The sequence below is a fragment of the Manacus candei genome, unplaced genomic scaffold (genome assembly GCF_025592945.1).
Source record: "Manacus candei isolate 608988 ecotype Guabito, Panama unplaced genomic scaffold, ASM2559294v1 h1tg000014l, whole genome shotgun sequence".
Lineage (NCBI taxonomy): Eukaryota > Metazoa > Chordata > Aves > Passeriformes > Pipridae > Manacus > Manacus candei.
In genome coordinates this window covers 63,698,336-63,713,634 of record NW_026138062.1, presented here as the reverse complement: position 1 = coordinate 63,713,634, position 15,299 = coordinate 63,698,336, and the positions used below count along the sequence as shown (strand labels likewise).

At 37.6% G+C, this 15,299-nt stretch overlaps 1 protein-coding gene across 3 annotated transcripts; it reads left to right on the top strand.

Moving 5' to 3' along the window:
* Position 1: 1 nt before the first annotated feature.
* On the top strand, positions 2-15,012 carry IFT57 (intraflagellar transport 57). Of its 3 annotated transcripts, XM_051778971.1 has the most exons (11): positions 3-210; positions 2,179-2,341; positions 3,426-3,544; positions 4,470-4,560; positions 7,775-7,843; positions 8,379-8,501; positions 10,466-10,537; positions 11,122-11,253; positions 12,172-12,234; positions 13,967-14,033; positions 14,577-15,012. In XM_051778971.1, exons 1-11 carry the CDS (start codon positions 29-31, stop codon positions 14,753-14,755), a joined length of 1,260 nt encoding a protein of 419 aa, XP_051634931.1. In that variant the 5' UTR covers positions 3-28; the 3' UTR covers positions 14,756-15,012. The 3 variants fall into 3 exon arrangements, with proteins under 3 accessions (XP_051634932.1, XP_051634933.1, XP_051634931.1); XM_051778972.1 differs by lacking the exon at positions 11,122-11,253 and having other exon boundaries at positions 2-210; XM_051778973.1 differs by lacking the exons at positions 3,426-3,544; positions 4,470-4,560 and having other exon boundaries at positions 2-210.
* The last annotated feature ends 287 nt before the right edge of the window (positions 15,013-15,299 follow it).

Below are 15,299 nucleotides of genomic sequence, written 5' to 3'. Positions count from 1 at the left end.
CCGGTTGCCCTGGGTTAAGTCAAGCAAGATGGCGGATGAGGCCGGGGTGGGCCGGAGGGGAGAGCGGTCGGTGGAAGAGGGGCCGGCGGAGCGCGGCCCCGGCGCGGCCTTTCACATGTTCGTGCTCATGGAGGACCTGCTGGACAAGCTGAAGCTGCTGAGCTACGAGGAGGAGGCGCTGAGGCGCCACAACATGCGGCCGCTCTCCAGGTGCTCCTGGCCCGCGCCGCCTCCTCCGGGCGCTCGCGCGGCAGCGGGAAGGGGTCGGCCGGGGAGAAATCCCAGCGGGCGGTCAGAGCCCAGGGAAGGAAGGGGGGCAGGTCCAGCCAGGGCCTGGCTCAAGGCAAAACCTGCCAGAGGCACAGCTTCCCGTGTCTTCTGGAAGCTTTCCAAACGCCGAAGGCTGAGATGTGATAAGTAAATAGCACTTGACTTTCCCCGCCCCCGACAGGTACTGGATAGCTGCATGCCAAGGTACCTGTGCAAAAATTAGTTCTACCTAAATTCTAAATAATTCTAAATAATTCTGAGTTTCTTGAATTCAGAGTAACTATTTCTGGGGAGTGTATATTTTTTGACCTTTTACAAAAAGGGTCTTGGATCCATTCTTGTTAAGTCTAGGTTTTCATATCCAATATATATTTGTTTCATATGTAATTTTTTTTTTTTTAATTATGGGGGAGGCAGGAAACTTGGGAAATGGGACCAATATGTTCCCAACATCTGCCTGCCCAAATAACTTTCAAATCCATCTTGTCAGGTTCAACCAGGCTCCACAGCAGCCTGTCACAGAGTTAAGCTTTCTATAAGCAACATTTTGGTAGGTAGGGAAAAAAGAGGCAGTCCAGATTATTCCCTTGTTGGGAAGTACGGGCACAGCAGCTGTAAGTTGGTTCTAGCGAGCTGTCAGACCATCAGAATGTTTGGAGCAGGGAAGCAAACCTTTGTGTACCGTAGTGAGCAGCTGTGTCTGTAAACAGAAGGGTTTGGTTCTCAGTAGCCAGTGTGAATGTGGTTTACTGAGTGTGTGATTTACTGCATATGTGGGTTACATTTTTGGGGGACTAACCGTGGTCTGGTTCTACAGACTGAATTCTTCTTGAGACTATATATTCGAATTTAGTGTGATCCAAAGCAGATCTGGTTTGTCTAGGTTGCTCTCCAAAGCAACCTAAGGCACAGTAAGTGAGGATGGGTAGAAGGATTGCTTCAAAACCTGCTCCTGATCTGATCTGAGCTGAGCGCACTGATTTAGGTACACCAGCTTCTTGCCACTCATGAGGAATGTATGAAGGGGAAGTCCTTGGGAGAACTTGGAATAAAAGGAATTGGATGTATTGCTGTTGTCAAGAATAGAATTTGGGGATGTTAAGAAGGGAGGTGGTGTTGCTGTGGAATAATGGCAGGGATAATGCCAATATGTAGAAATAAGACACATCTCTTGAGGCAGTGAAGTTTCCATAAATTTGTTCTCCCCTCCACAAGAGAGTGCCATTCAGGTTTGCATATGGTCACTTGGTGCAAATTTTATTTATTAATTTACTTGCTTATTTTTAAAGAGGCATAGTCATATTCTCAAATATAGATACCTTTCTTTGTACAAGTTATTGGCAATTGCAGATTTTTGACTTGGAATTCTTTTGAGCTTCCAAGTATTTTATGATATGCAAGGAATACTTGAATTGGATCTATTGCATGGGTTCTCAAGTAGCCAGTGGTAGTATTTTTATGAAGTGATGGGATTCTGCATCTCTAAAATGGTAACAGAATTGAGCTCATCATGATTTGAGACTGCTCAGGTAAACAACTCCTCCAAGTTGCTCCTCAAACAGGAGGAGTAACTTGGGTTTGTGTGGAAATGCTAATTTGGTGGTGTTTAACCAAGGCTATATAATGCTGCTGGCAGGAGAGAGGAGTACCCAGTTTCCATTTGATTCGGTGGAAGTTAATGTTGATTAATAGCTCACTCGAAGCCGAAGCCGGAAACAAGTGAGCTGGATGTAGCAAACTTAGCCTGCTGTGATTATGTGTGAAACGAGGCATCCTGAATTCAGTTCAGATGGATTGCTCATTGAGAAAGTCGGGTAAAGAAACTGCTCTGTGGCGCGTGCTGGCCTGTAATGCTGTAAGAGCTCCAGGAGCTCAAAATATCTGCCATTCTTTCTGCTTTTTAAACAGGCACTACTTTGCACTGCCCACCAATCCCGGGGAGCAGTTCTTCATGTTTTGCGCGCTCGCCGCTTGGCTGATCACGAAAGCGGGGCGTCCCTTCGAGCAGCCCCAGGAGTGCGATGACCCCAACGCAGTGATCTCGAACGTGCTCTCGGAACTGCGCTCCTTTGTAAGTTGTTGAGCAGGCTGTGTTCCCAGGCATGTGTCAAACGTGGGCATCGCCTTCAGAAAGAGCTGCAATCACACACTTCCTCTCCTTCCTGCTTTTGTTCGCAAGGACCAGTCAGACTTCTCCTATTTATAAGTTTCTACTCTGTTACTTAGTTAATTGGAAGTTTATACAGTCTATACCTACTTGCTAATTTTTTTGGCACTGCAGAAAATGGTCTTATAATATTATATATGATTCCAATTACTTTTGTTCTACAAAATGGATTAAACTGGCTTTACTTTTTGTAGTGCCACATATGTTGCTCATTTATAGTAGCATAATTTACAGAGATTTTGTCTGGAAAGTTTACACAGTGCATATGATCCTGCTCCTGCCATAATCAATGGTATAGTTCACAGTGAAGGAAATGGTTTAGAATAGTGTTCGTGTTTTCTTCTTTTTTTTGTTAATGAGTAAAAGGTTGTATAAACTGCCAGGAAGTATTGGGATTTTTTTTCAATATTAAAAAAAAGAAAAAAAAACCAACAGAAACAAAGGTGAGGAGAATATATCAACTTACAGGAAGTATGATCTTAGGGAAGATTATACTGCAGTGGAGCTGTGAATGATGTTAAGACTATTCTCTAAAGGAGTTAAACCATAGCAAACTAATATTTTTATTCTACAGGATAGCAATAAATAAAAATATTTTATAAATAAAATCTGCAGCAAACAAGACAATGTTGAAAAGCTGGTATTTAAGTCTCAGTACTGAAGTTTCTCCATAGCTGTTCTTACCTTGCCAGCTTGTCACTTGTGTGCTTGACCATCCATCTCTCTTGTGGCTTCTGACTCTTCTGCTCCCTATGAGTGTCCTCGTTACCATGTGCTTTAAGATTTCTACACTGCATCTGTTCCTCGGGATGTTTTCTTTTCCCTTCTGTTGCCTGACTGGAGCTGCGTAAGGAAAGAATGTGAATTAACATTAATAAAATCTTCATACACAAGAGACACTTTGGTTTTAGTGTAAAAAAATGTTATCTCCCTGTGAGGAAACTCGGATCAACGGACCATTAATAAACAGCACATCTCTTTATTTTAGGGAAGGCCTGTGGATTTTCCTCCCTCCAAATTAAAGGCTGGTTGTGGAGAGCAAGTGTGCTATGTTCTTGATTGTTTAGCTGAAGAAGCCTTGAAACACACTGGCTTTAGCTGGAAAAGGTACAATACACTTTAGCATCCTCCCTTATGCATTGTTTTCCAGCAAACAGATGTAAGTTGTGAAGACAAAACATAGTAATGACTAAAAGTGTTTTACTTGACATTTCATGAGATGCAAAATTCAACTAGGCTTGAAGCACTGGGACCAATTAATTCCTAATGCAATTTCACACAACTCAGTCTATTACCAGCAAGCCTGAGTTTGGACCATTAATAGACTTAGCTAATTAAGATTTAACTGATGACCTTTTTTTGGTCATTTCCCTATGCATAACTCCCTGTTAATCTGACAGTTGAGTTGAAACATTTAATGTCCTTTTAGGTTCTATCAATTAATTCTTAACCTCTTCAATTGGAGGTATGCACCATATGATCATGTTACAAGTAGGGTACAGTAGTTTTATTTAATATGAAGGAAATCTTAGGAGAAATTAGATCACAGATAATTTCTAGTGTATGAAACTGTCTTTAAAAGTGTTCTTTATTTCATTCCTTCACTCTGATGGGTTTTGAAATGGATGTAGCAAAGTAATTTCTACCTTAGAAATATTTTCCTGTTACTTCTGTTTAATTCACAAATTCTAATGTGGGCTGAAAATAAGTCTGTAGTGACTTGCACTTGAATTTTAAGAGGTCAGACCAAAAGAGAAAACCAACATTTACTCCCCAGATGTCTTTGTAGTATGAATATACTGTTCTGCCTGGCATAGGAAATAAGCTTTACTTTTAAGACAGTCCAAAATAAATAATGCCTTTTAAGGCTGTTAATTTATTTGTTTAAGTATGTGAGATGCTAATCACTGTCTCATTATAATCCACACCATCCATACTTCTCATGAAATGTTTTGTTTGCTAAGGAGAATTTACAGAGGTATTTACAATTTACTGTGTTTAAAAGCTCTGCTGTTCTTTGAATTAATTTCAGGCCAGCATATCCAACAGAAGAGCTAGAAGAAGAAGAAATAACAGAAGATGATGCAGAATTAACACTTAATAAATTGGAAGAGGATGTTGCAGTAGGTTTATGTCATCGCTTTTGATGTCACTAGTATTGGTCAGCCATGGGCAAGTTTTTATTCACTGTTGAGTTTGTTTGGCTTTGTTTAAGAAGTCCTTTCTATTAGCTGTTCAGTTTTTTCCCTGTAGCTCCATTCTTGCATCATCAGATTCTCTGTAGTTTTTTGTTGCTTTTCAGATAAGGTTTTTAACTCACTGAGACAGAGCACATGTTCTTATGTGCAGTGGAATCTAACCATGCATTAAAATCACAGAGATTCAGAATTGTTTGTGTTCTACTGGTACAAGCTCTTGATGTTAAACAACACTTCAATCCCTGTTTACAGAATTGGCTAATATTTGGTTAAAATTTGCCCAGTGCTTAATTAATAGAATGCTCACTACTGTAACTTAGATTTCATGCAAATAGGAAGCAGTAACTTCGGTATTTAGTTTGTCTGAAATTTGGGAACAGAGTAGATGGAGAAGAACAACTGGAAATAGAATGTTTATTTAAAAATACCAACAAAGACCTAAATAAAGGTTGCAGAATTGTTGCTGTAGACAAAGGTCACAGGAGCTCATTGATATATATTCCATGAATGCAATGATAATAGTATTCCATCATTCATTCTGACTGAAGAATAAGTCTTTCTGTGTGCTTTGAAATACCTTTTATCAAAAATATGGCAATGTTTGAGGATCAACTGTTTTATTTATTCCTACTTTTTAATTGTAATAATTACAGTGAAGTTGTCATGGCTATGAAACAGCCTATGAAATACACCTGCAAGTTCTAATATGCTTTTAGGGCTTTTTGATGGAAGGATGTTGAAGAGAAGTTCTTTCTTGCTGACTGACTTTCTTAGAAGATTAGTTTTATGAGAGATGGAGTCTCAATGTAAACTGGTAGCTTAATGTGATCACAAGACATTGGCATATTATCAGGCATGTTTGTCTTCATGAAGTGAGTCTTTTTGCTGTTGACTTAAACAAGATTTTTCTGGAGAGGAAGTTAGCTGAGGACAATAAAAGTGAAAATTTTAGAAAGAAGTTAGTTTCACATCTGATTTCTGCAAAAATTGATGATTCAGTGCAAAATGAATGTAGATCAAAACCAGAATACTGAAAGCTGTGAGCCTGGGAGTGGTCCCTTGCCATGTCAGTAAAAATTACTTGAGGGAAAAACAATTTTCTGGAGTTCTAAGGCCCAGCAATGTTGGATAGAAAGAGCCACAGCTATCCCACTTTTGTGTTCAATTGTTTGGGAAAAAATAAAGGTCAGAAATGTTGGAGATAGAGTGCCAGTAACGTTTTCATATGGTTCTGATTATAGTCCCAATTTGTAGGACACAATAGTCCACAATAATGTAGCAGTTGAAGAGTTTACTTCTCTTCCTCCTTTTCTCTCAGTTTTCCTAAGTATTACATTATTTTGCTCATTTTTATTAGCCAAGAAAAATTCCAAACTTTCATACAATATGCAAATACTGTGATGTGGCTGTCTGGTTGCATTTTTATCAGCTTTCAAGTCTCCACAGGAAAAGGTCTTGAATAATTTTGAGAAGAATAAAAGACATTCTGTGTTGCATTTTTGACCAACCTCAGAAATGTAAGCTGTTGGCTAAAAGGTTTAAGTAGGAAAACAGTCATCTGTCTGCTATTTTCTGTATCTTGTTAAGGTCTAAGCTGCTTAAATGGGGAAGCAGGCATGAAACAGTTAACCAAAGCACAGTTGAAGCCCTTCAAAGAACCTCTGGGTTTGCTCTCAGGTTTGCTCTAGGCCATGATTTTCACAACTAAGGTGTTCTATTGGCTCTTCTGAACGTGTGTGCTAATAAAACCATTGAGGTTTTGTTGCCTCATTCCCAGGTATTTTGTTCCCAGGTGGTTTATACCAAGTGGATACTCTAGTTTTAGAGCACCTAGTGGTTCTACAGGGACTAATTATAGGCCAGTGTAAGTTTTTCCCACAGTCCATTGTTGCTGCCACTATATTGATATTAGCTGTATCCATAATTGAATTTAGCAATATTTCCTGTAGTTAAATGCTAGCAATGAGGTTCATTGGTTGTTCTTTTGTTTTGATTCTTCTGAATAAAATTGATGGGGCAGAGACAAGCCTAGTCTGTAAATCAGAACTGTAAAAGTTTTTTAAATCTTGGGGAATTGAGTAGCCTGTACTATGTGGCCACCAGTAGCCAGTGAGGCTGGGTGTGCAAGTAAATGTGCACAGTTTGGTTTCTCAGTTCTGATAACTAGTCTTGTTCTGGTAGGATGGTCTTTTAAGTGCTGCACAAATACATGTTTTCGATTTAGCAAAAGATAGTCCCAATCTAGTCACCAGTAATTTCTTGAAAGTATTCAGGGATTAGGGGTCAAACGTGCCAGAAGAGAATACTGGTCCCTGTTGGTTACACACTGGGTAGAGTAAAAGAAAGAAGAATAAGCTCTAAGGTTTTCACTGAGTCTTGAAGGGTTCTTCACTAAGACCTGTGTTATTGCAGCTTTCATGATTTGTCTGTAAAGGAGGTGGATGATGAAGTTTCAACTTCAATGGAAAAGCCAGTTAACAGAGGGACAAGGTGTATAAGGGTGAAGTGTATGGGTGATGAGATGGCAGGTGAAATACAGTGTAGATAGATGGAGGGTAATGCACAGAAAATGCATGTTATGGGTGATGGGCTCTGGGCTGATCATAGTCACTGAAGAATGCAATTTTGAGACTATAATAGAGAATTCTGTAAAACTGTCAGCCCAGTGTGTGGTCTCATGGGCAAGAAAACAAAACAGTTGCCTCAATTTCAGTTGTGTTATTCTGAACACTTAAAATGTGGCATCATTCTGCAACTCCAAATATGTACTGCAAACAACATCTTGAAAACTGTATTCAGGTCTGGGTGTGGTTTGGTTTTATTTTTAAGGTAAAACTTTAAGAAACACATACAGTTACCATACAACTATTGATAATGGCCCATTTGAGGAGAGAGGGCTTAGGTTTAGGGGGATTTTTTGGTTGTTTGGTTTATTTTTTAATACTGTGGCACTCTGAAGGACATATGGGGTAGCTTTCATCTTTTAGCTTGTCCCAGGTATTGTGTCTCTTCATAAGTTCTATTATCATAAACTCTCTATGTCTTGTTTTGCTCAGAAATATGGAATTTAATGCTTCTTGTTCTGTGGTCCTGCAAAATAAAATACTTACTGAAGTCTAACTTTGCAACTTTCCTTAAGGAAGAAGAATCAGACAATGAAGAAAATTATATTGACCTGAATGTTCTAAAGGCACAAACATACAGATCAGTAAGTTGTTACCCATCAGTCCTCTCTTGAAAGGTTTTTACATCTGTAGCAGCAATTTGTTTCTGATTTAAATCTGAAAATCCATGTGTAGTCTAAACTTGAAAAAATATTCCAACTGAAATGAATCAGCTTATTTTAAAGGAACCATGTGCACCTAGTTTTTAAACTGAAATCACTGAAGGACTGCTAGACACATTTGCAAGAAATTTTTTGCAGAAACTTCTAGGGAAACATGATATTAGTTTCTTGAATGTATTTTAATCTCACAGGCACATGCAAACACCATTTCTGAAATGTATTGTAATTTCTTATTATATACATTTAATTCTTTTCAATTTATGTATGATGTGAAGATATATGTTTTAATTTCTAATCGTTATGAATTCAAAGAAGGCCATTAAAGAAATCTGTTATGTCTGTAGTCTAGATAATTCTTGATATAAATATTTTTCTAAATATGAATTATAATGATTTCTAACAGTTGTCACTGTGCATAACAATGATATTTCCTATATAAACTGTGATTTTTACACAGGACATGAATGAAACTGCGAAGCAAGAAGAGATTTTACAGTCCACAACAGACGCAGCAGAGTGGAATCTGGAAGTGGAACGTGTGCTTCCACAGCTGAAAGTTACAGTCAGGACTGACAATAAGGTACCTGAGAATGGATTTGTGTGTGTACACATGGTGATTAAAATGTTATTTCAGTCAGTGTTGTTTACTTTCCATTTTGTCTTTTGTCATGCCAAGACTTGTGAATAAATGGGCTCTCCAGTGCTGTCTTGTCTGAACCTTAGCCACTTACTTTGACCATAGAAGCAATAATTTTCAGTAGGGTGTTTTTTCAATATTATATTTTTTTCTGCTACTTACAGAGCACCTTATTTCTGTATATTTACTTCCATATATTTATTTCTGTATATTTGCTCAATGGAAACTTCTTCAATCCTTTGACATTTCCAATGTATTCACACTTCTGAAAAATTATACCCTCAGTTTACCAACTATTAAAACATTGTCCTGGAAGAGAGTTGATGAACTTCTTTCAACTGGTCCGTTTGTCTGCCACATAAAAGGTTGATTGTATGGAATTCATCTTTCTGAACTTTACACGACAGTAAAGTTGGTCTTTACCTCTAATCTGGTCATTACGTGCTTTCCTTACATTTAGCAAAAAGAAATTTTTCAACAGATTTTGCTTACCATGTCCAGATAACTATCTCAAGGGGAAATTCATCATGTGTATATACCATATGTATATTCATCATGAGTATTTCTCTCCAAAATCTATTTCAAGTAGTCTGGAATGAGCAGCTTAGAAGTAGACATCTACCTTTGGCAAAACCAAACCTAGGACCTATTCCTGGCATTGCCATAAGGATTCTTTCTAGGAGCTTGGGTAGCTCACAGATCAGTGCAGTATTGACGTCATTCATTTGTAGTGACCCAGCTACTTGGGGTGTTGGAGCAATCTGCAGCAGTGATATATCACTACAATACATATACATGAATACAATGAAAGATAATTATCTTGCCAAAAATAGGGGGAGCTCTCAAGTGTCTGCTGAACTGCTTGCCTGTCTTACACTATCCTGCATTCTTCTATGTGAAGAATTGCCTGGTTCAAACAATTTTTCTGTGATCGTCAGCAAGCCCATCTGTTGCAGAGAACATGATGCTTGATTCTCACAGTAAGGAATTAAAACTTAATAAAGACATACATGAAAAATTAAAGCCACTGTGGGATCTAAGGTTTACTATCTTCCAGCTTAATGTACCATCTCTTGGCCATAAGGAATACGTCAAAATGAACATGAAAAGAGGATTATTCTTTCCCTAGCTTCTGTGCTTTCATGCTTTCAGAAATAGCTGGACAGAAGCGTTTGGTGTTTTTCCATTCTACAAGAAAAGCATCATATTCTGTTTCCTAAGTTGTGCATTTAAAAATAGTACCAGGAGTGTGTTAATGATTTAATCAATGACCTTAGAAACTAGAACTTATATGTAAAGTCCTGTGACAATTCACAGTACCTTTTCTCATCCCCCATCCCTGAGTCCATGTATGTTTCCTATGATCTAGAAGGTGGAAGTAATTTTCCCTCTTTTGATTGTGTCCCATTATCAAAACCAAGTTTAGGTATTTCTGCCTCTTTCATTTCTTTCCATTCTTCTCCTGGTAACAGTAAGGGCTAAAATAGAAAGGGAAGAACTGATAGTCTGGAACTGTTGGATTTGGACATCTGAAGCATTAATTTTGTCTATGAATAAGCTGAGCTAGTGCAGCTACATTCAGTATTTTCAGTATTTGTGTCCAGAATGTTTTCCAGCAGAAATAGTCCCATGAAGATCAGACTCTCAAAAGCAGAGCTGCTATGGTGTCAGTGAGGATGTTGGTATTTGCTTATTGATCTCAGTGTCACGTGACATTTAGGAGATTTACAGATTGTGTCACATTGAGCAAGTGCCTCTGGCTATGAACAAAGCAGTGGCAGGATGATATGCTGTAATAAATAAATAAAAGAGAACTGACCCTGCTTTGCATACCTGCCTTTGTTTAGTAACCAGAGGAGGATAAAAGTTGTACTTTCCTGTGTTTTAATTTGTGACATCTTTTTTAGGATTGGAGGATTCATGTAGATCAAATGCACCAGCATAAGGATGGAATTGATTCTTCTTTGAAAGAAACTAGGGTATGTCTTGTATGTACAGATTATTTCACTGATCTGTCAGCATTTTTATTTTCTCTTTTATTTGATATACATTAAGAACTAAACTGCTCTCTTTTTTCTTCATTTTATTTATGCTATTGCTGTAAAATGAAAAAGAGAAAGATATGATAATGATGATTAAGGACAGCGTGACTGGCAAAATACCTTGTGGGAAAGAGTTGTATGTGTGAGGATTAACAGGGATATCAGGATTCAGTAATGTATGCATTACCATAAGTACATGCTGACTGCAGAAGGCAAAATAGAATAATAGAATCTGAAAATAAGTACTGGTACAAAACCCAAAATACTCTCAAGTACTGTTGCTGGAAGTAACATACTGACATTGACATTTATGATGGAAGCAGTAAAGCTTGAAATATGTGTTTTGGAGGTGGGCAAACCAGAACACACTGGGAATAATTTTTTGTTGGCTAAACGCAGCATTTCTGTACTATTTTTCTCTCTCACTGTAGGCTTCCATATCCTTTCTTAAGTACAGCACCATTTCAATACTCTTTGTGTACTGTCTGTATACTGTCAACCCACAGAATGTGATTTTCTAGGGTTACCTTGACAAACTCCATAATGAGATCAGCAGAACATTGGAAAAGATCAATAGCAGGGAAAAGTACATCAACAATCAGTTGGAGCACTTGGTTCAAGAATACCGTTCAGCCCAAGCCTTGCTGAGTGAGGTATTGCTGGTCTTTTGTTGTTGCCTTCTCTAGTATTAAGTTGCTATTAAGTGAGGGTTAGAGGCCAAGAAGAAGTGGAGTGAGTATCTATGAATTTTGCTGTTGGATATAAAGCAGGGGACATGCTGATTGGTTGTAAAATTATATTTTTCCTAAGGTAAACTAGCAACTTTTATTCAACTGTTCTACAAGGCAAAGTATTATCAAAGTATTATCTAAATCTGTTCCCAGTCTTGAGCAGCTAGTAAATTGCTAGTTCTGTGTTCCCTGTGCAGTTCACACATCTGTCAGGACTGGAGAAGCCACAGTCTCAGTCCAACATCCATCTCTTAGACTAAGTACTTGTGCTAATGTGCACAAAGCACTCTGATTGCTTATTTGCTTTGTTTAGTTTTTATGCCAATAGAGTGTTGTCTGAGAAGCTTTTTGATACCCTAGTTAGGAGGCCTGTTTAAGCTGCCTGTTGGCAAGCCCTCCTGTTTGTGACCGTGAGGACAACAAGATTTACAGGATTTGACGTCTGTGCTTCTGTTTGCCTTGCTGTTTAAACTTTTAAATATCTTCAAGATAGTAATTTACTGTTGACAAAGTACTATTCTGGGCTCCGGAATTCAGTTCTGTTGTGTTCTGGCAAATTTTCTTTATGTTTATTTCCCCATGTCAATGATTAGAAAACATACTCCTTATCTGGTGTGTATTTGGGCAATTACAATTTTGAAAACTGCTTTTAAGTTTTGAATGATAGTCATTACAAGGGCCGATGTTTCAAGCCTGTCCTCATTTGTAAATGTCATTGGGACTTTGTGGGAGAGTTTCTGGAATTGGAACATGTGAGAGCAAGTTTTGGTGTTTTCTCTGAGCTATCTGTATATATCTCTTCAACTATGTCATTACAGCAAGAACCATGTTTCTTTCCAGGCTAAAGAGAAGTACCAGGAGGGAAGTGGAGGAGTAAATGAAAGGAGCAGAGTGCTTTCTGAGGTGAAACATATCTTATTTTAAAACAATCTTCAGAGAGTTGGCATTTAGTGTTTGGAGTTTAATGAAACCAGTTCTTTCTGATTTGTGCTCATGTTAAAGATTAATGTTTGTTAAGGAGAAATGATCTAGTCCAGTCCCTAAATTTTAAACCCAGGCTGCTGCTGATTTTTAACTCCTGAATTGTGAGCTCAGTAAATGTTCTGTATTTTATAACCTATGTCCTAGAATTATTCAGGAGTAATATGTCATATCCATAAATTCTTTAGAAGAAGAAAAGCTTAACTGTTATTTTTAGTTCAAATTAACAATTTGAAATTTTCATCTTCCAGGCACTTAAAAGCTATATTTGGCTAAATAGTAACTGTTTCCATACATAAAATTATACCCAAATCTGTTTTTCTGTTGTGGGGTTTTTTTGCCTTTAAATCAGTGCTCTGACAAATTCAAAGAAAAATCTCCAAACTCCTAACTGCCTCCACAAGTTGAATGTTTCATGGCATGTCATGTAGAATTATGGCCTGATTTCCAAATACTTCAACCCTTTGTCCAATTCTTAAATTATTTTTTTAATGGCTCTGTTTGGGTTTCAGCAACCCACTTTATTTATTAAACAATAAAGTCTCTGGAATAAGTAACATAAAATAGATTACACATTAAGAATGTGCTGGAAATTGTGGAAAAAGTTTGAGCTGTTTTAGGATAGAATAATTCAGTTGGAAGGGACCTACAATGATCACCTAGTCCAACTGCAGTAGGTAATACAGCAGTTTAATGGGAGTTTTCCAGGAAAGATTTCTGAGCATATGAATTCTGCAGAATTAGAGCTGCTTTCTATCTCACTCTCAAGGACGTAGGTTTGAAAAAAATGTATTTTACGTTGACTTGAGATTTATAATGTGTTTGTGCTTTGGAAGCTGATAGACTGATTAGTGATGATGAATATATTAGTGGTTGGCATCCTTCAAAGTATGTAGATGCAGTGGTGCATATCTGAGATAAACTAGACACGTTGGATGTTCCTGCTGATGTGCCTTCAGTGCAATCAAACCTCAGCCCGCTTGGTGATACTGTTACCACTGCAGGTGTGCAGTAATGGTTCTTTTTGGTTACTGAAAAGGTTTATTGAAGCCCTAATAAAGGGCTGCTTTTAAATTATAGACAAAAATATTGAATTATTACCTTGACTGTACCATAGAATGATATATTTGTTTTTTCTTCGTTGTCTACAAAGGCACGCTGGGCATTTTTATTCTTCATGCATGCACGTTACATACCTATACCTGTGCCAGCAGGCTTGACTGCTGCACCTTCTTGTGCTGCAGTGCTGCTTCTGAGGTTTCCACTGTAACATGCTGAAGTCCTGACACTTCCAAAGGGGCAGTGGGCATGGCTATTTGGTGAATCTTAGTCTGCAAGGATATGGATTCCTATCTTCTTCCATCCAGCATCACACTGAGACACTTACATTGTTGTTTTCATTTGGGATGCACAGACTCTCAGTAACACTATGCTGTTTGCTTAACTTGCTACTCTTTTTGCTGTAATTTTTTACAACATTAATGTAGGTAAAGTTAAATTAAAATTTTCTGAATGTTTGGAAAAAAATTTTCCTCTGTATTCAATAAGAAAGATGGATTATTTAATTTTTTTTAACTAATGCAGTTATTCAGCAGAGACTTTTTTTTAACTTGACATTCATCTGGTTTAATTAAGAAAAAATATCTATTTTAAGATCACAGAAGTATTAGAGAAAGTAAAGCAAGAAACAGAAGAGAAAGGAAGCAGTATGACTGATGGTGGTAAGTATGTTTTTGCTTCAAACCAAACACTCTTTTTCTTAGTGACAGGTATATAATTTGTACGTGATTAAAGAAAAATAAAACAAGAGCAATTACAAGGAGCAGTATGATGCAGCAGCAGCATAATAGTGGGAAGTGAGGGGTTAGAAAACAAAGTGTGGAGCACAAATTATTTAATAGCTTTTCACAGGTAAGATGACCCTCTATTGAAGTTGTCTTCTGTTCTCTACCAAACCTCAAGACAGGTATGGGGATGAGGCTTTCAACTGAGCAAAACACATAATTGAAAAACCTGTCTTAATGTTCATGCAAATCTTTTTGAAGATCTTAGATGTCAAGAAAAGAGCAAAATTATCATTGCCTATTTCTGCCTTTACAATTTTTGCATATTAAAAATGATGTATCAGTACAATCATGTCTTTAGAGTAGAACGACCTTTTGTTCATTCAGCTCTTCAATTTTAAGGAGTGAAGTATAGAAAACAATGCTTTTGTGTTAAGCAGCTGTCAAGAGTTGCACTGTTTGTCTTTTTTTTTTGAACAGCTCCTCTAGTGAAGATTAAACAGGCCTTAACAAAATTGAAGCAAGAAACCACTCAGATGGACATACAGATTGGTGTCATGGAACACACATTACTCCAGTCAAAGCTGAAAGAGAAGTCCAATATGACTAGAGATATGCATGCAACAATGATTCCAGAAGCCACAGTAGGTGCCTATTAAAATTATTTGGACCTGACTTGGTTTGCCCAAAATACAGTTTTCTACCATTTGCTTTTTTGTGAGCTCAGAGGTTTGCTTTTTGTTGGGAGAGGGGAATTATGTTTTTTCTTGTTCCTTTTTAACAAGATGCTTGTCATGCACTTTTTTAAGAAGTAACATTCACACTTTGGACTCAACATGGAGCCGTGTTTAGTTTTGTGCTGTAAAGATTTACTGCAGATCTCTTCCAAATATACAAATAAATTCTTATTAATGAAGATGTCTCTACTTCATTGGAGAATGTTACGTAGTGTGGAAGTCTGTAGAGTGATACTGACAGCCTGCAATCTTGATACTCTACAGTGCTGAAAGGAAATTACTTGAAAGGAATGTAAAATGTCTATTATTGCCATTTACATAGATTTAGTATAAAGTATTTAATTGATGAAATTGAAATAATACAGCGTTACCTTTTCTAAAAGGCTGGGTCAAAACTGATATCAGCTGCAACACTGCCTTTACCAGCAGCAATGATATCAAAATCTATTTAAGACCAAAGAAGATG

Coding starts and splice junctions, on each gene's coding strand:
- IFT57 (XM_051778971.1), top strand. CDS start 29: ATGGCGGATGAGGCCGGGGTGGGCCGGAGGGGAGAGCGGTCGGTGGAA. Junction 211..2,178: donor AACATGCGGCCGCTCTCCAG/GTGCTCCTGGCC, acceptor CTTTTTAAACAG/GCACTACTTTGCACTGCCCA. Junction 14,034..14,576: donor AAGCAGTATGACTGATGGTG/GTAAGTATGTTT, acceptor TTTTTTGAACAG/CTCCTCTAGTGAAGATTAAA.